We start from the raw sequence: 27,820 nt of genomic DNA on the forward strand, positions 1-27,820 counted from the left end.
CGCCTTTGTCCACTGGACTCTGATTGGTTGTAGCAAGCACGATTGTAACAATAGGAGTCTTTTAAAAGACCGGCAGCGGGGGTCGGGAAGAATTTTAAGTCAGGCATAGTATGCAGGCAGCCTGAGGGGGCGGGGCTGAGGCCAGAGCCGCGTCCCTCGGCCTGGGGAGCTGGAAGCTCCTGGGCTGGGGGTGAAGCGGAGCTCAGGTCTGCGAAGCTCGTGCAGGGGTTGTGGGCGCGGGCGCGGCCGGGGTCGCTGAGGAGGTTGGCGGTGGCAAGAACTCGGGGGAGGCTGAAAGGGGTGGGGTTGGTGGGGGAGGCTGGGTGAAGGGGGAAAGTAGACGGGGGATGGGTGGGCGCGAGGTTGGGTTGGGGACCCGAGGAGGCTGAAAAGGAGGGAGAACTACAAGAGGCGCTCTATTTGCTCTAAGCTTTCATCTTTCCATTCACTCCGCTCTATGGGTTTGAGGCCTGGATTATTATGAAAAAGAGGAAAAAGCAAAGTGGCTAACATGAACCTTCCTTCCATGTGTCAACCAGGCTTCTCAGATGTGTGGAACTGTGTGGAGCTGGAGCTCTTCACTACCATCTCTACTTCCTTCTGAGGAACCCCGAAACCTCTGTCATGGAAAAGTACCACGTGTTGGAGATGATTGGAGAAGGCTCTTTTGGGAGGGTGTACAAGGGTCGGAGAAAATACAGTGCTCAGGTGGTGAAAAAAGAGGGATATCTCTTGGTTGGGATTCCACACCCCCAACTCCAGTGAAAAATGGGGCCAGAAGGGAAGCATTCATACCAACCTGTATTCCTAAGACACTGACTCCTTCGTACTTAGGGAGTGTGAGCTCTGAAATTGGATTACTTGGTTTCAAATCCTCACTCTTCCACTTTCTAGCCTTAGAACTGGACAACTTACTTAACCTCTCTCTGTCTCAGTTTCCTCACCTGTAGAGTGAGGATAGTATAGTATCTGATTGATGGGGTTTGAGAATTAAATGTAATGTTACATTGAATTACTTAGTACAGTGCTTAGCACCTCGTATACAACAAATAAATATTATCACTACTATTAATCCTTATCATCCTATGCAGGAAGAAATAAACCACCTGAACTCTATTCTTCTCTCTTCATTTTTTTCCTTCCTTCCATTTCCTCAAAATTCTTTAAATATTGAGTTTTTTACTTTGATCAGAACACCTGTCCCAGCATCCACCAAAGGGTTCTGTCTGGCAGAGACTGTTTCCTCCTAGGGCCGTGGTTGGCAAACTGTGGCTCACGAGCCACATGCGGCTCTTTGGCCCCTTGAGTATGGCTCTTCCACAAAATACCACGGCCTGGGCGAGTCTATTTTGAAGAAGTGGCGTTAGAAGAAGTTTAAGTTTAAAAAATTTGGCTCTCAAAAGAAATTTCAATTGTTGTACTGTTGATACTTGGCTCTATTCACTAATGAGTTTGCCGACCACTGTCCTAGGGCAAGGGGAAGGAAAGGCTGGGCAAGGGCACAGTACCATGGGGAGAGAGGAGTGGGAGACTAGCAGCTATAATGACAATTGCTCAATCTAAAGTCTCACTTCTGGAGTTCTCAGGCTAAAGTTTCAGTGGTGTGTTTAGGCCTTGACTCTTCATCTTACCTCTGACAGGTGGTGGCCCTGAAGTTCATTCCAAAATTGGGACGCTCAGAGAAAGAGCTGAGGAATCTGCAACGAGAGATTGAAATCATGCGGGGCCTGCGGCATCCCAACATCGTGCATATGCTCGACAGCTTTGAGACTGATAAAGAGGTGCATTTTGGCTTGGGGTCACCTCTCCCCAAGAAGAAGGGTCCTGGGAGCTTCCCAACCTTAATGCATAATTCTGGAGCCATCAGTGTCTTTGCCTTTGCCTTTCAGGTAGTGGTAGTGACAGATTATGCTGAGGGAGAGCTCTTTCAGATTCTGGAAGATGATGGAAAACTTCCTGAAGACCAGGTATGTTTCCATGCTCAAACTTCTCCCTATCCCTGACTGTCTTCAGGTAAAGGACTGGCAGGGAAAGCTGAGGGCACTGAGAGTCTGCATTTTGAAAATTCCTGAGAAAAATATAAGAGTCTGGGTATATAGAGAGGCCATGTGGTGTGACAGTGAAGTATATCAACCGTGAAGCCAAAATCTTTGAATACAAAGGTTGGCTCTGCCACTTTCTAGCTGGATCCTCTTGGGAAAGCTACTTGAACCTCTTTGTGCTCAGTTTCCTCTTTCTATTTAATTAATTAATTTCTATTAAATTAATTTTTTAAATTTAATCTTTATTGTTCAGATTATTACAACTGTTCCTCTTTCTTTCCCCATAGCTCCCCTCCACCTGGTTCCCACCCCACCCTCTGCCCTTACCCCCCGCCCTCCACTGTCCTCATCCATAGGTGTACAATTTTTGTCCAGTCTCTTCCTGCACCCCCCACAGCCCTTTCCCCCCGAGAATTGTCAGTCCACTCCCTTTCTATGCCCCTGATTTTATTATATTCACCAGTTTATTCTGTTCATCAGATTTTTTATTCACTTGATTTTTAGATTCACTTGTTGATAGATATGTATTATTGTTCATAATTTTTATCTTTACCTTTTTCTTCTTCCTCTTCTTAAAGAATACCTTTCAGCATTTCATATAATACTAGTTTGGTGGTGATGAACTCCTTTAGCTTTTGCTTATCTGTGAAGCTCTTTATCTGACCTTGAATTCTGAATGATAGCTTTGCTGGGTAGAGTAATCTTGGTTGTAGGTTCTTGCTATTCATCACTTTGAATATTTCTTGCCACTCCCGTCTGGCCTGCATAGTTTCTGTTGTGAAATCAGCTGACAATCATATGGGTGCTCCCTTGTAGGTAACTAACTGTTTTTCTCTTGCTGCTTTTAATATTCTTTCTTTGTCTTTTGCCCTTGGCATTTTAATTATGATGTGTCTTGGTGTGGTCCTCTTTGGATTCCTTTTGTTAGGGGTTCTGTGTGCTTCCTGGACTTGTAATTCTATTTCTTTCACCAGGTGGGGGAAGTTTTCGGTCATTATTTCTTCAAATAGGTTTTCAGTATCTTGCTCTCTCTCTTCTTCTGGCACCCCCATAATTCTCATGTTGGTACGCTTGAAGTTGTCCCAGAGGCTCCTTATACTATCTTCAACTTTTTGGATTCTTTTTTCTTTTTGCTTTTCCGGTTGGGTGTTTTTTGCTTTTTTGTATTTCAAATCTTTGACTTGATTCTTGGGATCCTCTTGTCTGCTATTGGATCTCTGTATATTATTTTTTATTTCAGTCAGTGTATGCTTAATTTCTAGTTGGTCCTTTTTCATATCCTCGAGGGTCTTGCTAAATTTATTGGCCTTTTCTGGAAAATTCTTGAAAAACCTTATAACTGTGGTTTTGAATGCTATATTCAGTCGTTTGCTTTCCTCCATTTCTTTCATATGTGACCTTTTCTTTGTCTCTGCATTTTGGCTGCTTCCCTGAGTTGATAGAGTGGCTTTGTGTGCTAGGTGTCCTATAGGGCCCAGTGGCTCTCAGCCTCCCCAGTTACCTGAGGTGGACACCCTTGGTGCACCCCTTTGTGGGCTGTGTGCACAGTCCTGTTGTAGTTAAGCCTTGATTGTTGTTGGTATCACTGGGAGGAATTGAACTCCAGGTCAATTGGCTGTGAGGATCAGCTGTGTCTACTAAATTAATTGATTTTAGAAGGAGAGAAGAGGGTAGAGGTGGGGAGAAAGAGAGAGAGAGAGAGAAACATTGATGTGAGAGAGAAACATTGATTGGTTGCCTCCTGCCCGCACCCCAACTGGGGATATAACTCCCAACATGGGTTTGTGCCTGCAACCTTTCAGTGTATGGAACAGTGTTTGAACCAGCTGAGCCACACCAGCCAGGGCTGTTTCTTGTTTTTAAAATGGAAATAATAATGTCTATTTTGTAAAGCTACTGTGGGGATTAATGAGTTAATTCATGTAAAATGGTTAAAGAGTTCCTGAAACACAATAGTCAACATAGTTAGCTATTATTAGTGCTATTGTTATTGGGTGCCATTAGGGAAGAAGGGCTAGAGTGGTGGTACAGAGAGGGCAGGAAGGTATGAGGGTTATGGTTAAGGCAAGATTCACCATCAAGACATAGTGGTTAGCAGTGGGATTTGGTTGAACACATTTTCTAGCCACACTTATTCTAGGCGTTTTCCTGTACTCTAGCAAGTAGGCCCTCCTCAGGGCTTTTTGTTGCAGCATTGTATTTTCTTATGAGCACTCATTATCATTGGTAATTCATTATCTTATTCCTTTTGTCTGTCTTATTTCTTTGATTACTTCTTTTGAAAAAGGGATTTGTCTTAATAACAACTAATGCATATCGAATGCTTACTAAATGCCAGGCACCATTCTGAGCATTATATTACTTTACACGCTTTAACTCATTTAATCCTCATAATAATCCTGTGAGGTAGAAGGTTTGATTATTGTCATTTTATAGCTGAAAAGTATGAGAGGCACAGATAATTTGTCTATGGTCATGCAGCTAGTGAGACTCAATACATTTTCTTTGAATGAGTGAATGAACAATCAAAGAATGAATGAATAGGGGAGCAAGAACTATAGAAGGTATTGTGTGAAGCTCAAGGAAAGGGAAGAGATGATCACATCAGCTGTAGTATAGGGAGGAGTCTTTGGGCTCCTGATCAGGCTTCTTCCTCTGACCTCTCCTTTCTTCCTCCCTCTTGGCTGATCCCTAGGTTCAAGCCATTGCTGCCCAATTAGTGTCGGCCCTGTATTATCTGCATTCCCACCGTATCCTCCATCGAGACATGAAGCCTCAGAACATCCTCCTTGCCAAGGGTGGTGGCATCAAGCTCTGTGACTTTGGGTGAGGAGCCTGACCTTCCATCTCTGCAGGGAGTCCTAGACCATTTGCTTGGCTTACATGGGCCTCGTTTTAGAACCTGAGCTGCAGACTGGGACTCCTGCTGGGTCTTTTGGAAGGTGCTCTCTCTGTTTGGGTTTGGGATATCTCACACAATGAGAGGGAGTGGTGACCAGGTCTAGTTTTATTGACTATCTTCTCTCTTTACATTTCCATTCCATCACCTGCAGATTTGCCCGGGCTATGAGCACCAATACAATGGTGCTAACATCCATCAAAGGCACACCACTCTATATGTCCCCAGAACTGGTGGAAGAGCGACCATACGACCACACTGCAGACCTCTGGTCTGTGGGCTGCATACTTTATGAGCTGGCTGTAGGCACCCCTCCCTTCTATACCACAAGCATCTTTCAACTGGTCAACCTCATTCTCAAGGACCCTGTGCGCTGGCCCCCAACCATTAGTCCTTGCTTCAAGGTAATGAATATAGAAAGGGAGATTACTTTTGCATTAGAAACCTATCTCCCCCTGCCTCTGTTCCCTCTTTAAAAATCCTTTTCCAGAGTTGGGAAGGACTTCGCAGTTACTGAATTAATGCAGGAGCTGGGCCAAGCTGTCTTGCTTTTGTACTGTAGGGGCTTATTCTGGGAGGGTATGTCACACTTGGGAATAGCAGCCTCTCCTCGGGCCAGGCTATCTTTTGTCACAATGGAAAGGTGATTTTTAAGAAACCAGAGATAGATCCTGGTCCTTTTACATACCCTCTATTCCACTTATTTCCTATCAGACATTATCTAGCTTTGCAAGCACAGTTTTCAGTCCTCTTCTTGAAAGAATCTTTAGTTATCCAAATGGCCAGAGCTAGTGGTGCTAGCTTGGTGATTAGGGGAAAATGAGAAAGGCACCTTAGCTGCAAGGTGCCTGCTCCTTGCAGCTAAGTCTCAGTAGACTGGAGGAAGGAGGTATGGAGGGAGGGAGGAAAACGAGTGGACCCTTTTTACTTCTTATCTAGGGAAAGATTTGGACTTTCAGTGGAATTTAAATGCAGCTTTTTCCCAGAGTGAAATCTCATATAACTTTTCTTCATTTTATCTAAGATGGAAAGGGACAGGTTTTCCCCCAAACTGCTCAGTTTGGGGAGGCCCAAGTAATTACCAAAGAGAATCTAGCCTAGCAAGTGTGGCTCAGTGCTTGAGCAGCGGCCCATGAACCAGGAGGTCACAGTTTGATTCCCAGTCATGGCACATGCCCAGGTAGCATGCTCGATCCCTGGTGGGTGGCATGTGGGAGGCAGCCAGTCCATGTTTCTCCCTCATCGATGTTTCTTTCTCTCTATCCTTCTCTCTACCTTTCTCTAAAATAAATAATACATATATAAAGAGAATCTAAACAAAGGAAACTGAAGTGGGTGATATATATAGGATATTTATTCTCCCTTGGGGCTGATATGCAGTTATCTCGAGCCAGAGCCATGGCATACTAATTACCTTGTTTTAGAATAGTGGTCATAATCTAGTACTTTTTATTCCTGTTTTAGGCCCAATTGAGGATTTCCCCAAGGAAACCTCACAATGATGTATCCTTTTTAGAAACAGTCTTTCTACTTCTCCATCATCTGAAGTCTTGCTGAAAGATTTCTGGTTTTGAGTGCTCCCAAACACATCTTACACAATGACTTGTGTGTGTGTGTGTGTGTGTGTGTGTGTGTGTGTGTGCGCGCGCGCGCGCGCTTTCAACCATAGATGCATCTGTTCCTAACAAACTGCAGTCAAAGGGAGGGCAAAGTGAGCAGTTTGGGACTCTGTTGTATGTTTGCTTTCTGAAGATAATCATGCAGGTGACATCTCTGTCTTCTAGTTTTTTTCTCACTTCTTCACAAAGCTGGTGACATTGAGATTTCTGTTTCTGGGGTTCTAGAATGCCCAAGGACAGGGATTGGGGTACCCTAGGAGATGAGGCAGGGAGTTCTATGATTTCATCCAGGGAAATGAGGCCTAAGGATAGGGTTAAAGAGGGTGTGATCAAGAACAGCTGGTCTGGTCTAAGATTAGACTCTGGAGTCTTGGTTTGCAGGCTCTGATTAGTTAGAGGCAGCCTATATGGAAGTAAAGGCTGATGGGGGACTTTCTCTTCACAGAACTTCCTGCAGGGACTGCTCACCAAAGACCCCCGGCAGCGCCTGTCCTGGCCAGACCTTTTACATCACCCTTTTATTGCTGGCCGTGTCACCAGTGAGTCATTAGGGTTCCCAGGGCTTTTGCACTTCCCTAGTGTTCTCCTTAATTTACCCACCTTCTCCCAGCATCTGGCTCCAAAATATATTCTTTATCCCACCACCTTGAACTTTCTTCCTAGCCTTTTGCCTAACCTTTGCCACCTCCCTTACAACCCTCTTCCATCTTTGTCACTTTATCAAATGGTCTGGAGACACTGAAATTGTCTCTGGCCAAGTGGACATGGCGGAGCTCTAGTATGATCATGTCTTCCTCTTCTTCCCTCCCTGCAGTAATAACTGAACCAGCAGGCCCAGATTTGGGCACCCCATTAACCAGTCGTCTACCCCCAGAACTTCAGGTCCTCAAGGACCAACAGGCACATCAACTGGCCCCCAAGGGCAATCGATCTCGGATCTTGCGTCAAGCCCATAAGCTCATGGCTGAGGAGGCCAAGCAGAAGGTGTGTAAGAATATGTGGGGAATGTGGGGTATGAGCAGGCTAGTGACTGGGGTTGCTTGAGAAGGAGAGTGGCTTTCTAGGGTTGGGAAAGGGCCACAAATAGCACCCAGTGTCTCCTGCTCACTTCCCACAGAAACACCAGAATACAGGACCTACCCTGGAGCAGGAAGATAGGACCATCAAGGTGGTTACTGGCACGACCCCTCTGTCCACTCAGGAACCGGGTTTCTTGGCTGAGATCATGGCCTCAGAAATGAAGAGCAGCTGGGCTGAGTGGGGGGCTGGAGAAGCGCCCCCTGCACCTCGGTGAGGAGGGTTGAGCCAGGATTTATAGGGACAGGGCCCTAGGAGTCCGAGTCCTGGGTTCTTAAATTCTAATTCCAGATACATTCCTGATTTGTCAGGAAACATAGGAACTTTCCATTCTCTATGGCTCAGTTGTACATTAACTGTAAGGGCAAGAATTAATCTCAGTACAAAAGAGAAGATTGAGTTGGGAGCAACATGTGAAAACTGCCAAGGTATAAGAAAGTGGAAGGGCAGTCAAGAATGTGTGTGTAATTAGTGGTCAACTTATCCTGTCCTGGCCATATTTTAGAAGGTCTCCTCTATTGAATCCTACATGGCTTTTTCTTCATTCCTATCCTGGGCTTAGAGGGAGGGACAAGTTAAGAAACTCCAAGCCTCAAAGCTCTGTAATTCATTCTACTTCTGCTTCCTCTGACAGGGAAAACCAGATCACTGAGGATAGTGAACAAGCATTCCCAGAGCTGAGGCTAGAGCATTCACAGGCCAGCCAGCAGAGCACTGGTGCAGTAGACCTAGAAAATGAGGTGAGCCTAGGGGCTTTTCTTAGCCTTGTCAATGCTGTGGGATGATGGGTCTAGGTGGTGGTTTTTCTAGAACAGTGATCCCCAACGCTCCAAGTATGAGCTCCCCGTGTGTTAAAAACTGCTTTGTTATTATTAACTTAATAGATTTTAGTTGCCCAGTTATCTGAATATGTAATTATGAAAAATTGGAATACATAAGTAAAAATGTAAGTCCTTCTTAAGCCTCATCTAGGTCCCAGAGGTATCTTCTGCTATCAGTCTCGTCTGTCTCCTTCCAAACTTTCTGTACATTTATATATATGCAACCCCTTATGACTGGACAACCGGCCGGTTGCTATGACGCGCACTGACCACCAGGGGGAAGATGCTCAACACAGAAGCTTCCCCCTGGTGGTCAGTGCACTCTCACAGCCAACCTCTTGTGGTCCCTCCCCTCCCCCATCCCCCTTCCACCCCGCCCCCACCAGCCGGCTGATCGGGACTGGGCAAGATGGCCCCTATCAGCCCGATCACTGGCCAGGCCAAGGGACCCCACCCATGTATGAATTTGTGCACTGGGCCTCTAGTATAGAAATATATAGTTTGGCTGTTTTTACATTACTGAGTTCATCCCATATATATGTTGCTTTGCATCATGCCTATTTTACTATACTAGAGGCCCAGTGCACGAAATTCGTGCACAGGAGAGGGGGGTGTCCCTCAGCCCAGCCTGCACCCTCTCCAATCTGGGACCCCTCGAGGGATGTCCGACTGCCCGTTTAAGCCCGATCCCGGTGGCATTGGGCCTAAACGGGCAGTCGGACATCCCTCACAATCCAGGACTGCTGGCTCCCAACTGCTCGCCTGCCTGCCTTCCTGATTGCCCCTAATTGCTTCTGCCTGCCAGCCTGATCACCCCCTAACCACTCCCCTGCCAGCCTGATTGATGCCTAACTGCTCCACTGCCAGCCTGTTTGCCCCTAACTGCCCTCCCCTGCAGGCCTGGTCACTCCTAACTGCCCTCCCCTGCAGGCCTGGTCCCCACAACTGCTCTCCCCTGCAGGCCTGGGTCCTCCCCCAACTACCCTCCCCTGCAGGCCTGGTCCCCCCCAACTGCTCTCCGCTGCAGGCCTGGGTCCCTCCCAACTGCCTTTCCCTGTAGGCCTGGTCGCCCCCAACTTCCCTCCTCTGCTGGCTTGGTCACCCCTAACTGCCCTCCCCTCCAGGCTTGATCGCCCCCAACTGCCCTCCCTTGCAGGCCTGGTCCCTCCCAACTTGCCCTCCCTTGCTGGCCTCTTGTGGTGGCCATCTTGTGTCCACATGGGGGCAGGATCTTTGACCACATGGGGGCAGCCATCTTGTGTGTTGGAATGATGGTCAATCTGCATATTACTCTTTTATTAGATAGGATAGAGGCCTGGTGCACGGGTGGGGGCCAGCTGGTTTGCCCTGAAGGGTGTCCCAGATCAGGGTGGAGGTTCCCTTGGGGCGTGAGGCAACCTGGGCGAGGGGCCTGTGGTGGTTTGCAGGCCGGCATCACCCCCTGGTGACCCAAGCGGAGGCCCTGGTATCTGGGGTATATTTATCTTCTACAACTGAAACTTTGTAGCCTGGAGCAGAGCCAAGCCTTCTGCTTGCTCCGTGGCGGCAGCCATTTTTTTTTTGGATTTATGTATCTTCTATAATTGAAACTTTGTAGCCTTAAGCGGAGGCCTGGGCCGGCCAGGGTGTGTGGAAAGCTTGGCTTCCTCCATCACCAAGGGCAACCCTAGCCTCCTCCTCTTTCCAGCTCCATGGCTGCCACCATTTCTGTTTGGATATGTATCTTCTATCATTGAAACTTTGTAGCCTTGAGTGGAGGCCTAGGCCGGCAAGGGCAGGCGGAAAGCTTGGCTTCCTCCATTGCCGGGGAAACCCAAGCCTCCCTCCTGCTCTCTGTGGCTGTAGCCGGCTTGGTTGGGTTTATTTGCATATTTGCTCCTGATTGGCTGGTGGGCGTGGTTTGTGGGTGTAGCGGAGTGATGGTTAATTTGCATATTGCTCTTTTATTATATAGGATGATCTGTTTTAGAGATCATTCAACATGTGAACTAGTAGTTCTCAATCTTTTGTGTTTTTTTAGGGTTTTCACTTTTTTATTTTGAAATAATTTAAAATTTAAAATTGTGAGAATACCACAAAGACTTCCTGTTTACTCTTATTTTTTTAATCCTCACCCGAGGATATGTTTTTGTTGATTTTAGAGAGAGGGGAAGGAAAAGGGAGAGAGAGAGAGAAACATCAATGTGAAAGAGAAACATCAGTTAGTTGCCTCCCATATGTGCCCTGACTGGGGATCAAATGTGCAACCTTTTTGGTGTATGAGATGATGCTCCAAACACCTGAGCCACTGGCCATGGAAAATTCCTATATATTCTTTACCCAGATTCACTAATTGTTAAAATTCTGCCAATTTGCTTTATGATTCTCCCTTTCCATATATATGAACCTATCAACTTTGTGAATCATTTTAGGAATAGTTGCCGACTGGGGCTTGAACCCGCAACCATTTTAGTGTACAGGATGATGCTCCATCCACCTGAGCCACTTGACCAGGGCTCCAGTAATGTTCTTTATAGCAAAAATTTTTTTCCTGATGCACGATCCAATCCATTGTTACGAACTATATTTAGTTGTTTTGTCTCTTCAGTCTCCTTTAATCTGTAACAGTTCCTAGTCTTTTTTTTTTTTTTTTTTTTCCTTTCATGACTGGCAATTTGAGGTACACAGGCCAGTTATTTTACAGAATATCTCTCAAATTGATTAGATTCAAATTATGCGTTGTTGGTAGGAAGACAAAGTGATGCATCCTCAGTACAACGGTTTTCTTTTTCTTTTTTAAAAAATATATTTTTATAGATTTCAGAAAGGAAGGGAGAGATAGAAACATCAGTGATGAGAGAGAATCATTGATCAGCTGCCTCTTGCATGCCCCACACTGGGGATCGAGCCAGCAACCCGGGCATGTGCCCTGATTGGAAATCAAACCGTGACCTTCTGGTTCATAGGTCGACACTCAACCATGTTGCCAGGCAACAGTTTTCTTAATAACTTCTTAATGTCTCCAAATATGGATGTGCCATTCTTTAGTATTCCCTTACTGACTGGCTGTATGACATTTGCAATTTTTTTTTTTTTTTGGTATTATAAGTCATGCGACCATGGACATCTTTCTAGGTATCTCTTTATGCACACATGTCATTGTTCTCCAAGAGATTTTCAAGACCCCTCACAAACTGTCAGCTATACCTTTTTAAACTGGTAGCTAGAAAAAATACGTCTGTGCTAAAGGAGTTACTGGCTTCTTGCAGTTACTAGTACTTCGTGATCCCCCAGATTGGGAGCCACTACCCTCAACCTTACAACTCCTCCTACCCTCTGTCTCTCCCCTATGCCTCAGGAGCCAGACAGTGATGATGAGTGGCAACATCTGCTAGAGACCACTGAGTCTGTGCCCATCCAGCTGAAGACCCCTCTCACCCTGCTGTGCAATCCAGACTTTTGCCAGCGCATCCGGAGTCAGCTACATGAGGCTGGAGGGCAGGTGATGGGCAGAAGGGTACTGTGAAAGGGATTGGAGACTGTTTTCACAGATGAGACATTAAAAAACATTGACTGGCATAAGGAAGTTTGTCCCTTTCCAATTCTTTTTCAGTCCATCTGCTTAATTCAAGGAGATTTGCTAACCTGCTTTAGTGACACAGAAAGAGCAAGCCTCAGGTTTCTCTTTCTGAAGAGAAAAGCATCCATCTAGAGCAGGAATCAGCAAACTTTCTGATGGTAAAGATTTTAGGCATTGTAGGCCTCGAGGCAAAATGGAGGACATTGTGTAAGTACTTCTACAATGAGCAAAACCACATTTACAAGATTTTTATTGACAAAATGAAAAATACAGCTATAACAATTAACGTATACAATATTTTCTAATACAGGTATGCTAACAAGAAGAATGAGATTCTTTTTTAGGGAGTAACATTTTGCTTAATTGATTTTCATAGTTAGTGTTCCCTCATACAAAACTTTTTTTTGCGTCTCTGAAACACAGTGATCTTCCTTCCTGGGAACTCATCTTTTCTGCTTTCTTTTTAAAGTCTTTAAATGATTTTCAGTAAATGTACTAATATGTGAAACCATCACTATAATCCAGTTTTTTTTTAATTTTATTTATTTTTCCTCACCCGAGGATATGTTTATTAATTTTAGAGAGAGAGGAAGGAAGAGAGAGAGGAACATTTTTTTTTTTTTAAATATATTTTATTGATATTTTACAGAGAGGAAGGGAGAGGGATAGAGAGCTAGAAACATCAATGAGAGAGAAACATCGATCAGCTGCCTCCTGCACACCTCCCACTGAGGATGTGCCCGCAACCAAGGTACATGCCCTTGACCGGAATCGAACCCGGGACCCTTCCGTCCGCAGGCCGACGCTCTATCCACTGAGCCAAACCGGTTTCGGCAAGAGAGAGGAACATTAATGTGAGAGCGAAACATCCATCTGTTGCCTCCCTTATATACCCCGACCCGGGATTGAACCCTCAACTTAGGTAGGTACCTTGACTGGGAATTGAACCCACAACTTTTTGGTGTATGGGACGAATGCTCTAACCAACTGAACTAACTGGCCAGGGTTTTTTTCCTACCATAATCTAGTTTTAGAACATTTTCATCTCCACAATAAGATCTTCATACTCATTTACAGTTAATCATCATTCCTACCCTCAGTCTCAGGCAACCATTAATTTACTTTCTATCTCATAGATTTGCCTTTTCTGGACAATTTATATAAATGGAATCATATGGTATATACAGTGTTTATGTCTAGCTCTGTAGTGTAAAGTTTTTGAGGTTCATTCATGCTGTAGCATGTATCAATACTTCATTCCTTTTTATTGCTGATTAGTATTCCATTATATGGACATATATTACATTTTATTTATCCACTCACCAGTTGATGGACATTGAGGTTGTTTTCACTTTTTGGCTTTTATGAATGATGCTGATATGAATAGTCACATGGAAATCTTTGTGGCCATATCATTTCTCTTGGGTGGATACAAATAAATGGAATTGCTGGATCATATGGTAAATTTATGTTTAACATTTTAAGAAACTGAATTATTTTCCGAAGTGACTACACCATTTTGCATTCCCAGAGCAATGAATGAGGGTCTACATTTGTCCACATCCTTGCTAACATGTATTATTGTCTGTCTTTTGATTATAGCCATTCTTGTGAGTATGAAATAGTGTAGCATTGCTAATTTCTGATGTTAAGCATCTTTTCATGTGCTTATTAGCCATTTGTCAAATTTCAATTCTTTTGCTCATTTTTAAATTTAGTTGTTTGTCTTCTTATTGAGTTGTAAGAGTTCTTTGTATATTCTGGATACAAGACCTTTTTCAGATATGTGATTTGCAAATATTTTCTCCCAGCTATGCTTTGTCTTTTTATTCTTATGAGTGACTTAAAGCACACAAGTTTTAAATTTGATGAAGACCAATCACCATATCTTTCCTTTGTGGATTATGCTTTTGGTGTTGAATCTAAGAAATACTTTCCAAACTCAAAATCTTGAAGACTTTTCTTCTCTGTTTTTTCCAAAAGTTTTCTAGTTTTAGCTCTGACATTTAGTTCTCTGACCCATTTTGAGTTAAGTTTTGTATGAAGTGTGAGGTGTACATTGCGAGGGATCTAAGTTCATTTTGTGGATGTGGGTATACAATTGTCCCAGCACCATTTGTTGAAAAGACTCTTCTTTCTCCAGTGAATTGCCTTGGCACCTTGCACCTCTCTTTTGGCCCTTACATGTTGTACTGGATAACTTTTTGGTAGGGAAGCAGGTTAAAAGCTCTGCCTCCAGGGTAAGACTTCCTAACTTGGAATTCCACCTGAACTCTTGAGCTGTATGATTATTGACTACTTCCTTAACCTACCTAGAAGCTTCAGTCTCCTCATCTATAACTGTATTTGTATGTACTTCAAAGAGTTATTGTAAAGATTAAGCAAATACGTGAAATGACTTAGAGCAGTGAATAGCATACTGTAAAGCACTTGATGTAAGTGTTATTCTTCTTTCAAGAAGAATCTTTAAAGAATAACTATTTAAAAATAGAATACTGCCATGACCAATGTTGCTCAGTGGGTTGGAGCATTGTCCTGTGCACTGAAGGGTTGTAGGTTCAATTCCTGGTCTGGGCACATACCTGGATTGCAGGTTTGATTGCTGGTCAGGGAGTGTATGGGAGGCAACTAATTGATGTTTCTCTCTCTCAATCAATAAAAACATGTCCTTGCCCTGGTGGGTGTGGCTCAGTGGTTGAGAGTCAACCTTTGAACCAGGAGGTCAGGGTTTGATTACTGGTGGGGCACATGCCTAGGTTGCTGGCTTGATCCCTAATAGGGGGCGTGCAGGAAGCAGCTGATCAATGATTCTCTCTCATCATTGATGTTTCTATCTCTCCTTCTCCCTTCCTCTTTCTGAAATCAATGGAAACATATTTAAAAAACACATATCTTTGGGTGATGATTAATATATATATTATTGTCCTTAGCTTGCAGGCTGTATAAAAATAAGTAGATTTAGTCTGTGGGTTGTAGTTTGTCAACCCCTGGTCTAGAGTTGAATAACATTGTTTTGTGACCATTGTTTTTAATTTTCAGAAGTATATGTCAGAGTGTGTGTGGTGTTTTGTTTTGTCTTTAAAATGAAGGGCTGGAGAAGGAAGGGAGCAAATAGGAATTGCATTGTGTCTGACACAGAGATTCTGAGGGACAGTCCCCTCTTCCTTGATCACTGCTATTATAAGTTAGATGACCGAGCATCTATACTTCTCTTCCCTGGTACAGTTGTCCTATTTCCCTCTTTTCTGGGCTTTAGACTCCCAAAGAAAGGAATGAGAACATCTGGTATGATTTGCCAACTCCTTGGGGACACTTGATATGTAGAACTCTTCTTTTACCTCTGGTAATATTGATTACTTCTTTCTCTCACGTCACCCAGATCCTGAAAGACATGCTGGAGGGTGCGTCCTGTATCCTCCCTGCACTCCGGGTCCTGAGCTATCTCCTGACCAGCTGCAGTGACTCTGTTCCCTTGTATGCCTTCTGCCGTGAGGCAGGGCTCCCTGGGCTGCTGCTCAGGCTACTCAGACACAGCCAGGAGAGCAGCAGTGTTCAGCAGGTAAGCTCTATGCAGGGAGCCTCTAAAGACTTCCAGGAGTTTCTTGTTAGATTTCTCTTCTTCAGACTGCCATCTCTTTTTTTTTTTTCTTTTTTTTAAAAATGTTTTTTTATTGATTTTTTAGAGAGGAAGGGAAAGGGATAGAAAGTCAGAAACATCGATGAGAGAGAAACATCGATCAGCTGCCTCCTGCACACCTCCTACTGGGGATGTGCCCGCAACCAAGGTACATGCCCTTGACCAGAATCGAGCCTGGGACCTTTCAGTCCGCAGGCCAACGTTCTATCCACTGAGCCAAACCAGTCAAGGCCAGACTGCCATCTCTATTTGGCCCAATTGCCTTTTATTTTCTTTCCTTCTCTTTCTAGTTAGTAGAGCATGAATTGCAAACTCTAATGCCTTCTGAGACCAGGCAGATAATGTTAGTCAGAAAAGCTGACTGTGTCAGACTATGCGAATAGTGGGGAATAGATAAATTGGAGATCTCATGTCCAGTCTAATGGTATAGCCCAGTGGTCGGCAAAGTCATTAGTCAACAGAGCCAAATATCAACAGTACAACGATTGAAATTTCTTTTGAGAGCCAAATTTTTTAAAAAATATATTTTATTGATTTTTTACAGAGAGGAAGGGAGAGAGAGAGTTAGAAACATCGATGAGAGAGAAACATCGATCAGCTGCCTCCTGCACACCCCCTACTGGGGATGTGTCCACAACCAAGGTACATGCCCTTGACCGGAATCGAACCTGGGACCCTTGAGTCTGCAGGCTGACGTTCTATCCACTGAGCCAAACCGGTTAGGGCAGAGAGCCAAATTTTATAAACTTAAACTTCTTCTAATGCCACTTCTTCAAAATAGACTCGCCCAGGCCGTGGTATTTTGTGGAAGAGCCACACTGAAGGAGTCAAAGAGCCGCATGTGGCTTGCGAGCCGCAGTTTGCCAACCACTGGTATAGCCTATCCTCAGCTCCAGCCCAGTGTTTCCAGATCTTTTAGTTTTCCAAGAGAAGCTAGAAATCCAGATTTTTATGCATAATTTCCCAATATCTAGAGCACTGTGCTTTGAAATGTTAAATTCTTGGCTTTCGTAACCCCATTTTACAGAGCAGGGTACTGAAATTTGGAGAGTAACTGAGTCATACACAGGCTCTAACTTGTAAATGGTTCCGGAAATGATAGTGGAAGAGCTAGGATTGAGACTCAGTGTTTTTTGGGGAAACCTCTGCTTCTCGTGCTGTGTCCTGCCACAGCTAAGCTGAGAGAACAGAATAAAGAGATGTTTAATGGGATCTGGGCTCAGGCAGCTGGAAAGCTGCACTCTGCTGATGAGTATTAATCTTGAGTGTTTTAAAGAAATTGAAAAAAGAATTTGAGCTATTTTGAAAAACGTAACATTCTAAACTCCAAAATGCTGTTCAGGCCAAACAAGGCACATTTTCAGACTATTTACAGCCCATTAGCTGCCACTGGTTTCTTCTAGATCTCCTGTCTCTGTCCAAACATTCTCTTCCCCTGCCCCTTTTTGTCTGGCTAACCTGAATGGATATCTGATACCTTTTTTTTACTGCCTGTTCTATTTATCTCCATCCCCTACATTGCCCTTACTCTGTTTTCTTCCTTGTCAGCAATGTTGGTATGGGACCTTCTTACGGGACCTGATGGCCGTGATTCAGGCCTACTTTGCCTGCACCTTTAATCTGGAGAGGAGCCAGACAGGTGACAGGTGGGATGAGACAGTTTTGTTCTGTTGGCCAGTTTGGTTTCAATTTCTATATCTATTCTTACTTCTCCTTTAGGAAGAGGCTAAGTAAGGAGAAGCCATGATTTGTGACAGGTTTAGGGATCAACTGACTGGTCTCTCAAAAGTCCAGCTAATCCTCTTACAAACCCTGAGACATCTCCAACTTTGCCCCAAGACTTTTGGGTTTTAAGGGTCAGCAGTCACTATACACTAAATGAAAGGATCAAGATGTAAATAACCTAGAGAAATGGCAAAGAGAAGGGCTTGGAGATTGTATATGTGGAGACTGTGTGTGTGCTGAGCAGGGGATAGGAGGGAGCATTGTGATGTGTTCCTTTACTGAGCTACTCCTACTTGCCCAGAACTGACCCATTCACCATGTCTAGGCTTTTAGTAGAAAGATGAGAAGAAACCGTGGGCTCATTTCCCCCCAGCCTACAGGTATTTCAAGAAGCTTCCAACCTCTTTCTGGACCTGTTGGGGAAACTACTGGCCCAACCAGATGACTCCAAGCAGACTTTGTGGAGGGATAGCCTTATGGTAATCTGTTCCCACTTCCAGATTTCTTTCTCTTCTGCCTTCCTCTGTTTCTTCCATCCTCTTTCTTATGACTAGATAGGGTTAGATCAGGCAATACACAAAATATTTGTTGAATGCTGACTATGTGCCATATACAGTTTGAGTAAGAGAAAGTTCCTATCCTCAAGGGACCAGGGATAGTCTAGTGGGGGAGATATAAAGTTGTCAAGGACAGTAGTGTGAAAAGACATTAGAACTTTGTGTAAGACACAGAAGCACCACTGAAGAAGATTAACGCTACTTGGCGCATCATAGAAGAAATCCTGAAGGAGGAAAAAACCTTTGCAGGGATTTGGAGAATACACAGAAGTTTGCCAGGTAGATGAGGCAGGAAAGTAGAGAGGATATTCCAGGCAGAAAGAACAACGTATATAAAGGCCCAGAAGCACTAAGCAGTGTGCCTATTTCAGAGAACCACAAATAGAAATATTTGTTCTTGAAGAGACTTGCACATAAGTTTTTTTTTTTTTTTAAATATATTTTATTGATTTTTCACAGAGAGGAAGGGAGAGGGATAGAGAGTTAGAAACATCGATGAGAGAGTGACATCGATCAGCTGCCTCCTGCACACCCCTCACTGGGGATGTGCCCGCAACCAAGGTACATGCCCTTGACTGGAATCGAACCCGGGACCCCTCAGTCCCCAGGCCGACGCTCTAGCCACTGAGCCAAACCGGTTAGGGCTGCACATAAGTTTTATATTCCCAACCTAATTTGTCTTGTGGACTAGTAAACTATATGGATGTGGGTTTTCTCCCCTGGACTCAGGAGTGAGAGACAGGGGAATGGAAGATTGAATGAGAAAATCACAGAGAAGATAATTAGGAACATTTTCAAGGAAATAAACAATTGCCTGGTTGTGCAAACTGGTGATTAGGAACACATATTTGGGCTACTTTCCTGTCTCTAGCTAGCAGTCCATTCAATTTCTGGTAGTCTGAGAGCCTATTTTAACATTCCTCACCGTTTCAAGTCAGAAAGCTTTTAATATCTAATGTAAATTTTGGCCAGCAGTGACTCACTCTCAGCACTTCTCATATGTCATTGTGCAGTGAGTAACATAGAGAGTTTGGAATAGATACCCCACCTCCTGAAATTCTGAGAGGGCTGGTTTGGGAGGGACCCAGAAATCCCCAGTAATTTTTATACTCATGGTCACAGATGACACTTTGAGAAACATCATCTAGGGAGCAGCTGATCTGAGAAAAGAACACCTGACAACTAATATTCCTGTCCTTGAAATGTGAAGGCAGTTATAATGCATCTTCTGTATGAAGAATACTTAAAATTAGATAGCTAATCTCCCTGGGTTTTCCTCCTCCTTTCTCAGGTTCTCTGGGGAGTCTTGCTGCCTACTCTAAGCCAAGTCAGTTTTCTGATGTCCTAATAGTAACCCTGCTCTTGTCCCCTTTAGTGTTTCACTGTTCTGTGTGAAGCCATGGATGGGAACAGCTGTACCATCTCCAAAGCCTTTTACTCCAGTCTGCTGACTACACAGCGGGCCGTGTTGGACGGGCTCCTTCGTGGCTTTACAGTCCCACAGCTCCCTTTCCACACACCGCCAGGTAACCAGTGTGAGGAGGGGAGCGTCTCTGGACATACTCATTGAGTAGGTCCAACTCTGCTCTTTTACTGTCATCAGTGGACACAGTGCCTGGCATTTAGTGAATGCCCAATAAATAACTGAAAGAATGAAGGGGCAACCGAGAAAAACAACTAGACCTACCCTGCATTCTTTGCCTTTCTCCATAGGAGCCCCTCAAGTGAGCCAGCCACTGCGGGAGCAGAGTGAGGATCTGCCTGGAGCCATTTCCTCTGCACTGGCAGCCATATGCATTGTTCCTCTAGGGCTGCCTAGCTGCTGGGAAGCCAAGGAGCAGGTTTGAGCTGCAGTTTTTTGTTCCTCTCACTCTTATTGCCAGAGTGGGGGAGGCTGGTTCCAGCATCTCAGAAAGGCAGAAAAATAAGCTTTTATGCCTCCCCTTAATCTGTAGTTCCAGAAACACATGATCGTACCACTTGTAGAACATGATGTAGCTAAAATCCCAGAGGCCTTGATTAGAGAGCTCAGTGACAAACTGCCCATGTGGTAGTGTAGCTGATCTGAAGCTGACAGTGATACTTTCTCAAGGGCTCAGGATTCAGATTTTCGGCTCCCTTTTGGCTGGCAACACTGCTCTGTACCTGGGGCTAACCAAGACCCTGCCTTTTTGTTCTCCATTGGCTATGAAGACTTGGAATGGAATGGGGTCTGAGGTTCCTGGTGAACCTAGGGAAGAGTAACTGGCAAGGGTTTGAGAGTCTTGATTAGTTGGAAATAGGATTGGAATAATGAGAATAGGATTGAGTCTTCAGGAATGTCCCTATAGATCTCTCGGCATTTGGCAAATCAGCTCACTGAAGACAACAACCAACTGAGGCCATCCCTCATCTGTGGTCTGCAGCATCCCATCCTGTGCCTACACCTTCTTAAGGTACTGCCTGCCTGTAACTCTTGGCACTTCAGATCTCTTTTTAACCCCCCGGACTGAGGGAGAGACCCCTTGCAGGACCCCTTTTTGCTTTTAAGTCTTTTCAACTGAGATGGCCCCTCTTACAGCAAGAGGTGGACGTGGCCAAGCTTCTCTAATTCCCCCGGGTGTGGGTACCATATCTGTTGAGAGGCTAGCCTGCTTTCAGCTGAGCCTTCTAGCCTAGGAGCCCAGGTGCTGCTCTGCTCACTAATAGACTCTCCCCACTCCCTTAGGTTCTCTACTCCTGCTGCCACGTTAGTGAACACCTGTGCCGTCGTCTAGGGCAAGAGCCCCTGGCCTTGAAGTCATTGTTGATGTTGGTCCAGGGCAAGGTAGGCCAGCAACACAGGTGGACATCTCATGGTGGCCCCACCATCTCAATCAGAGGTTGCTCTGATATCTTAAGTTTCCTTTGTAGATAAAGGTAGTGGATTGGGAAGAGTCTACTGAAGTGACACTCTACCTCCTCTCCCTTCTTGTCCTTCGGCTCCAAGATCTGCCTTCTGGGTGAGTCATAAAGTAGGATCTCTCCACTGAAATTTTCTACCTTCAGAGCTCACCCTGACATAGAACAGCCTATCCTTAGGAGGGATTGTGAAAGAGTGAAGGTTTCTGTACAAAGAATAGACCTGGATTCCCACCAGCTTTGTGACTTGGAGTTGGACATGCAGCCTAGGTGGAGAGTGCCTTCCAAGAAAGAGGGAAGGCCAATCACCGGCCTCCTTTCACAGTGCTGTATCCCTTGCTATATCTCCTTATTCCAGAATGGAGAAGCTAGGCAGTGAGATTGCTACTCTCTTTACCCATTCACACGTCGTCTCTCTTGTGGTGAGTTTTCAACCTTTTATCTTTTCCCCCTACCATCCAACCTTTTGGGGAGTAGGGGAGTCATTTTCCCCTTTGCAGCTATTTATGCAGTATTCTTCTGGTCTAGGATGGAGACCTAAATCCTCTCTGTTTGTGCTGAATACCATTTCTTCTCCTTTAACTCTCCAGAGTGCAGCGGCGTGTTTACTGGGACAGCTTGGACAGCAAGGGGTGATCTTTGACCTCCAGCCTATGGAGTGGATCCCTGCAGCCACTCATGCCCTGTGTGCCCCTGCTGAGGTGAGATCTGCTAGATAATGCATAGACATGTTTTCTCTGAGTCAAGGACTGGAATTAGGGAGAAAAGACTGAAATGCCAACCAGTCTAGAGTAAACTAAAAAGTGGTAAAGGAATCTTTCCTACCCTCTGCCTCCAGATAAGTGACCCCTCTGAGCCCAGACTGGTCAGGGCTTTAGACCTGTTGTTAACACTCTAGACTTCTAAAGAGGGAGGGAAGGAGGCATCATTTCTATTGGACTTTGTCACTTGCCTCTAAAGGGGTCTCTCTTCTAGGCTCTTTTCCAGTCCATTTTCTTTTTTTTTTTTTTTTTAAATATATTTTATTGATATTTTACAGAGAGGAAGGGAGAGGGATAGAGAGTTAGAAACATCGACGAGAGAGAAACATCGATCAGCTGCCTCCTGGAGATGTGCCCGCAACCAAGGCACATGCCCTTGACCGGAATCGAACCCGGGACCCTTCAGTCCGCAGGCCGACGCTCTATCCACTGAGCCAAACCGGTTTTGGCTAGTCCATTTTCTTCACTGCCACCAGAATGAGCTTTCAATAAAGAAAAATTTGGTTATTTGTTTAACCAGTAACTACTTAACACATAAATAGGTATTGAGTACCAGACACTATTCTTGGTTCTGAGAATACAGCCATGAATTAAAGAGACAAAATCTATCTTGCCCATGTGGAGCTTGTGTGATTCCTCAGTGGCTTCCCACTGCTTCTGGGATCAAGTCCAAATTGTTTAGCAGGCTACTGAGAGCCCATCTGTTACCTCTAGGCTCTGTAATCCTGCTAGACCAAAAGGATTACCATTTTCCAAATTCACTATGGTCTTCTGTGACTGCCTTTGTATATGCTGTGACTTCCACTTGGAATGTTCTCCCTACCTCCACTTTCTTTTATCTCTTTTAAATGTTTAATCCCATCAGTTTCCTACCTCTAGGAGGCAGAGTTAGGCACTCTCTCTTTTTTTTTCTTCTTTTTTTTAAATATATTTTTATTGATTTCAGAGGGAAAGGGAGAGGGAGAGAGAGACAGAAACATCAATGATGAGAGAGAATCATGGATCGGCTGCCTCCCGCACACCCCCCACTGGGGATCGAGCCCGCAACCCAGGCATGTGCCCTTGACTGGAATCAAACCTGGGACCCTTCAGTCCAAAGGCTGATGCTCTCTATCCACTGAGCCAAACCAGTCAGAGCAGAGTTAGGTACTCTTAACTGTGAACTTCCACCTCCAGCCTAGCCCCTTGTTTAGGAAGTATCTTCCTAAACTATAATTGTTCCCATGTCTGCTTACCCTGCCAGACTGTGTGTCTTTTGGACAGAGTTAGTCATTGACCAAATAAGCAGGAACCAAGACTCCTCTAAGTTCAGAAGAACTCTCCACACAACACCAGGCTGAGGAAGGGCTCTTTCTGCCTGACCAGGAGTTGGGTGCATAGGCTGTGAGGCCACCTCATGCCTCTTAGATCTGCATTCTTCCTGCCTCTCTCCTGCAGGTCCGGTTGACTCCACCTGATGGCTGTGGGTTCTATGATGGCCTACTCACTCTTCTGTTGCAGCTCCTCACCCAGGTACAGCTACATCTTAGAGCAGATGGAAAGGAAGGATAAAGAAACTAGGCATTTTAGGGAGCTGCTGGACATTAGGAATGAAGAAGCAATCCACAAACTACTATGCTTGTGATGGTTTTAGAAGGGGCCCGCCTGCCTTCAGTATGGACCCTTTAAAGGACTATTCAAATGCATCCCTTAGGATTCAGTGGGGAGAAAAGAGTAATTTCCTGGTTTCCAGCAGACATACACATGGTTAAGATGTGGTATGAAAGGGAACTAAGATAACAGGGAAAGCCTAGCTGGGAAAACAAAAGGGATTATTTCTGGGACTTCCTATCCTTGTAGGTCAAGGACTGGAGTGGAAAAAAGGCTTTTGACTCCTGACCTCCCCACCCACCTACTTTCAATTTTGTCTCTGGCAGGGGAAGGCTAACCTGATAAGGGACATGGTTAGCTCAGAAATGTGGACCGTTCTGTGGCACCGCTTCTCCATGGCTCTGAGGCTCTCCAAGGAGGTTTCTACACAGGAAGAGGAGCTAACGCTGTCCAGTCCACATAGCTCAAGCTCAGAGCCAGACTGGACACTGATCTCACCCCAAGGTAGCTTTTCATCTGCATGGCCTCCTTTATGGGATCAGTGTATTGATCCCTCTTCAAGAGGAGTAGCCTAGAACTGGAGTAACCATAGAGATTGCTGCTGCTGCTACCTGGGATGGGAAGGGACTGAATAGATGGTAGCTCTGGGAGACATGGGGAAGCAGGAGCATCTGGGATTCTTGTCTGCTCCACTGGTTCTTCATTCTCGGTATTTCCAGGCGTAGCAGCCATGTTGAGCCTGGCTGTGGCCACCTTCACCCAGGAGCCCGAGTTATGCCTGAGCCACCTGTCTCAGCATGGAAGTATCCTCATGTCCACCTTGAAGCATCTGCTTTCCCCCAGCTTCCTACAGCAGCTGGGCCAGACGTGAGTTTGAGCTAGAGGAGGGAGACCAGAAGAGCCGGAGTCTGCAGTCGGGGGTGGGGAGGGGAAGGCAGGAGAGAAATAGCTGACAGCTTGAACTATAAGGCAAGAAATGGTATGCTGCGATTGGGGAAGGAGAGCTGGACTAGGAAATTTGAGAAGAGGGGAGATAATAAAGGGTGAGTGAGCAAGGCTGAGTAAATCCTTCCACACTCACCTCTTTAGGCCTCACGGGTCTGAGTTTCTCCCCGTCGTGGTGCTCTCTGTCTGCCAGCTCCTCTGCTTCCCCTTTGCCCTGGATGTGGATGCTGACCTCCTTGAGGGTATCTTGGCTGACCTAACAGACTCAGCAGTCACAGCCCACCTGTTGCAGGTACTTTGGAGGCATGAAGGTGGGAGAGGAAGATGGCCAACAACCTTGTACACTCTAATTCACTTCCAACAGCTCCAGGGCTCTCCTTGGCCCCTGTAAGAGTGGAGCATCTGGTTTGATGTAAGAGTTGGAGTGGAGAAAGCATTCAGGCCTGAACAGAGGTGTGTGGTTGGAGCTGGGGCTGGTAACTGCATCAGTCCCTTATCTGAATTCCATTGGAGCTCGGTGGGGAGAACATCCCAGTCTAGGTGCTGGAGACTCAGCAATTCTTGGCATTAAACAGTGGGTCCTTGACAAGCAGAGCAAGGACTGAACTAGGAGAGGACTTATTCTCTTGGGGTCCACATTGTGTCTCCGATGGAGCTCTGTGGGTCATCGCTCTCAGCTCTCTGTAGTGTTTCTCACCATAGCTTGGCTTTGCTCCCAGATTTTGGGCTCTTAGCTATCAAGCTGCAGTGTACTCTCCCTCCCCCTGAGCTACTCTTGCTGCTCCCCTCCCCACCTTCTCCTAGGTTTGCTGTCAGCATCTACTGTTGCCACAAGTGGAGCTGCCCATCAGTCTCCTCACACACCTGGCCCTCACGGATCCCATCTCTCTCAACCAGTTTGTGAACACAGTGGCTGCCTCCCCTGGAACCATCATCTCATTCCTCTCAGTTGCCCTTCTAGGTGACCAGCCGCTGCTGACCTCTGACCTTCTCTCTCTGTTGGCCCACACAGCCCGGGTTCTGCCTCCCAGTCACTTGTCCTTTATCCAAGAACTCCTTGCTGGCTCCGATGAATCTTATAGGCCCCTGCGTAGCCTCCTAGGTCACCCAGACAATTCTGTGCGGGCCCGAATTTATGGGCTCCTGGGACACTTGCTCCAACACAGCATGGCCCTGCGTGGGGCACTGCAGAGCCAGGCTGGACTGCTCAGCCTTCTGCTGCTGGGGCTTGGAGACAAGGACCCTGCTGTGCGGCGCAGTGCCAGCTTTGCTGTGGGCAATGCAGCCTATCAAGCTGGTCCGCTGGGACCTGCCCTGGCAGCTGCGGTACCCTGTATGACCCAGCTGCTTGGAGATCCTCAGGCCGGTATCCGGCGCAATGCTGTGTCAGCTCTGGGCAACTTGGGATCTGAGGGGTTGGGAGAAGAGCTGTTACAGTGTCAAGTACCCCAACGGCTGCTAGAGATGGCATGCGGAGACCCCCAGCCACATGTGAAGGAGGCCGCCCTCATTGCCCTTCGGAGCTTCAGCCAGGAGCCCTGTATCCATCAGGTACACTCCAGGGGATTTAGGAACCACAATGATGGGGTTGTATTTCACAACAGTTTCCTGAGATAGTCTTTAAGGAATTGAAACATCCAGAAATCCAACTTTGTCCCTCTTTGGGAGCAGTGTCTTGGAAATGGAGTTTTCCATCTACCGTCTCTGACCACAGAGAAGGGAAGGGACCTGGAAGAGGGCTCCATTGGGCTGAGAAATGCCTGGGATCTCAGGACCATTGTTTCTCTTTTCCAGAGGCTACCTGAGAGGGAGGTGAGGGAAGATTGGAAATGTTGAGTTATAGGGTGGTTTTAACACCATGTTAAAGGCACCATGCTAAGCATTTTACCTTTAATATCTGGTTTAAGCTGTTACATTCCTCATTTTGCAGGCTATGAAACTGAGGCACAAAGAATTTAATAACTTGTCCAAGTTACAAACCTAGTATGTAGGATTAGACTTTTGAAGTCAAGAGTCTGAGTCCAGAACCCATACTCTTAACCATTGCTTTATTCTTTCTTTTTGCTCAATTTTCAGTGTATAAATAGCCCAATGAAGTCACCCATCTACCTATGATAAGGCTAAATTTCCAAGTTATAATAGTTCAGTATAGTAGTGTCGGGTGGTTCATGCAGAACAGAAATTTGACAGGATAGCGGTGACATATGTTACAGGATTTTCTGGTAATCCATGTGGGGACATAATAAAAAGGATTCTTGGTGGTAATGAGGTTAAGACCCACTGGTCCAGATCCACAGCTGGGAATCACTGGTTTACTATCACTGCTGCATTCATTACCTCTTCCTGGGGACAAGTGCTTGGATGCCTTGGTGCCTTGGTTTCATGGTCTGTAACCAAAGAGAATGGAAATAGGCCCTGATGAGGTTTCTGCTTCCAAGGTTTCTCTTTTATCACACAGTCTATTTTGAATCCCCAAGAGCCCACTTTCTTTTTCTTCCTTTTCTGGAGTAGGAATTGCTAGTCCAAATGAGAGTCCTCTGCATGTCCTGTTCTGTCATCTGCTCTCTCTCCCACAGGTGCTGGTGTCCCTGGGTGCCAGTGAGAAATTAGCCTTGCTCTCTCTGGGGAATCAGTTACTGCCGCACAACAGTCCCAGGCCTGCCTCTGCCAAACACTGCAGGAAACTCATTCATCTCCTGAGGCCAGCCCACAGCACATGATCCCAGATTCCTGGGGTCCAGCCTCCAACCTTTGCTATCCTACTGTTGCCAACTCTTCCTTTTTCTACTATACAAGCCACCAACTCAACTGAGAGCTAAGGAGATTTAAAAAGAGATAAGCTGCCAACTCAACTGATTTGAGAATGAGAAACTAGAAGGGATTTATGTATAAAGCTGCCCTCCTCCCCCAATTCAGGATGATTTTAGCCAGTAAACTTCATTGCTGTTGGTGCCAGAGAAGGATCCTTCCTTCTCTACATCTTTTCTCCAATACTGTGCCTTGAACCCCAGGAACATGCTTCCCGAACCTTAGGGAGACATCTCCTACCTAAGAGATCTCCTCCTTTCTGGAGCTCCTGTAATCCTCCCAACAGCTTCTGGATTTAGGCGCACTGGCCCAAGGATTGATGAAGACAGAGCCTGTCTCAGCTCTAGGCTGTGGGGATAAATGTCACCAGTCCCTGTGGTGGAGGGTAGCCCACATTCCCATCCATGGGAGGGGATGGGGAGTGTATCTTTTTTTTTGTTTTTTGTAATCTATTTGTAAATCTTGTAATAAAAGGTGTGCCTCACCCTACTTTGAGCTGCCAGAGTAAGGGGTTGGGAGGTTCAGCCCCTCTTTAGCTTATGTGTGGTGCTGGAAGCACTGGTGTCCTGTTCAGACATCATCCTGGTTTGGGAGCTTATTTATATCTTTTCCTGCCTCCCAGCATCCCAAATGACCTACATGTAGACACCTATTTAATTCCAAGCCCAGGCCGTTTAAGCTGAAATAGGAAACGATAGGATGAACCAGAGAGGTAAATTAGATTGCTTTGAAATCTCAGGCTTAGTGGCTAGTGTTACTATCGGGTGGCGTTTTAGGGATAGGGAAGTCTAGCTGCTTTGTTAGGGTAGCTGTATAGAGACTGTGCAGTGTGCCAGAAAGGGGTATTTGGCAGACTCACTAGTTAGAATCATAATCCATCTGGAAACATTCTGGAAAGCT

The 27,820-nt window shown here is 45.6% G+C and overlaps 1 protein-coding gene across 4 annotated transcripts; it reads left to right on the forward strand.

The window, feature by feature from the left end:
• The first annotated feature begins 177 nt into the window (after positions 1 to 177).
• Positions 178 to 27,408, forward strand: STK36 (serine/threonine kinase 36). 4 transcript variants are annotated; one of them, XM_080669409.1, is made up of 27 exons: positions 178 to 206; positions 540 to 708; positions 1,641 to 1,781; positions 1,890 to 1,967; positions 4,738 to 4,868; positions 5,096 to 5,345; positions 7,006 to 7,099; positions 7,375 to 7,544; positions 7,678 to 7,850; positions 8,272 to 8,377; positions 11,796 to 11,939; positions 15,397 to 15,576; positions 17,203 to 17,300; positions 17,753 to 17,858; positions 19,312 to 19,462; positions 19,650 to 19,777; positions 20,267 to 20,371; positions 20,644 to 20,742; positions 20,829 to 20,917; positions 21,175 to 21,238; positions 21,407 to 21,517; positions 23,015 to 23,089; positions 23,494 to 23,671; positions 23,887 to 24,034; positions 24,257 to 24,404; positions 24,917 to 25,663; positions 26,689 to 27,408. In XM_080669409.1, the coding sequence occupies exons 2-27, from the start codon at positions 625 to 627 to the stop codon at positions 26,830 to 26,832; spliced, it is 3,942 nt and encodes a 1,313-aa protein (XP_080525535.1). In that variant the 5' UTR covers positions 178 to 206; positions 540 to 624; the 3' UTR covers positions 26,833 to 27,408. The 4 variants fall into 4 exon arrangements, with proteins under 4 accessions (XP_080525535.1, XP_080525536.1, XP_080525533.1 ...); XM_080669407.1 differs by lacking the exon at positions 178 to 206 and having other exon boundaries at positions 587 to 708; positions 20,291 to 20,371; XM_080669408.1 differs by lacking the exon at positions 178 to 206 and having other exon boundaries at positions 587 to 708; positions 7,762 to 7,850.
• Positions 27,409 to 27,820: the final 412 nt, after the last annotated feature.

Source organism: Plecotus auritus, assembly GCF_963455305.1.
Source record: "Plecotus auritus genome assembly, chromosome: 5".
Taxonomy (NCBI): domain Eukaryota; kingdom Metazoa; phylum Chordata; class Mammalia; order Chiroptera; family Vespertilionidae; genus Plecotus; species Plecotus auritus.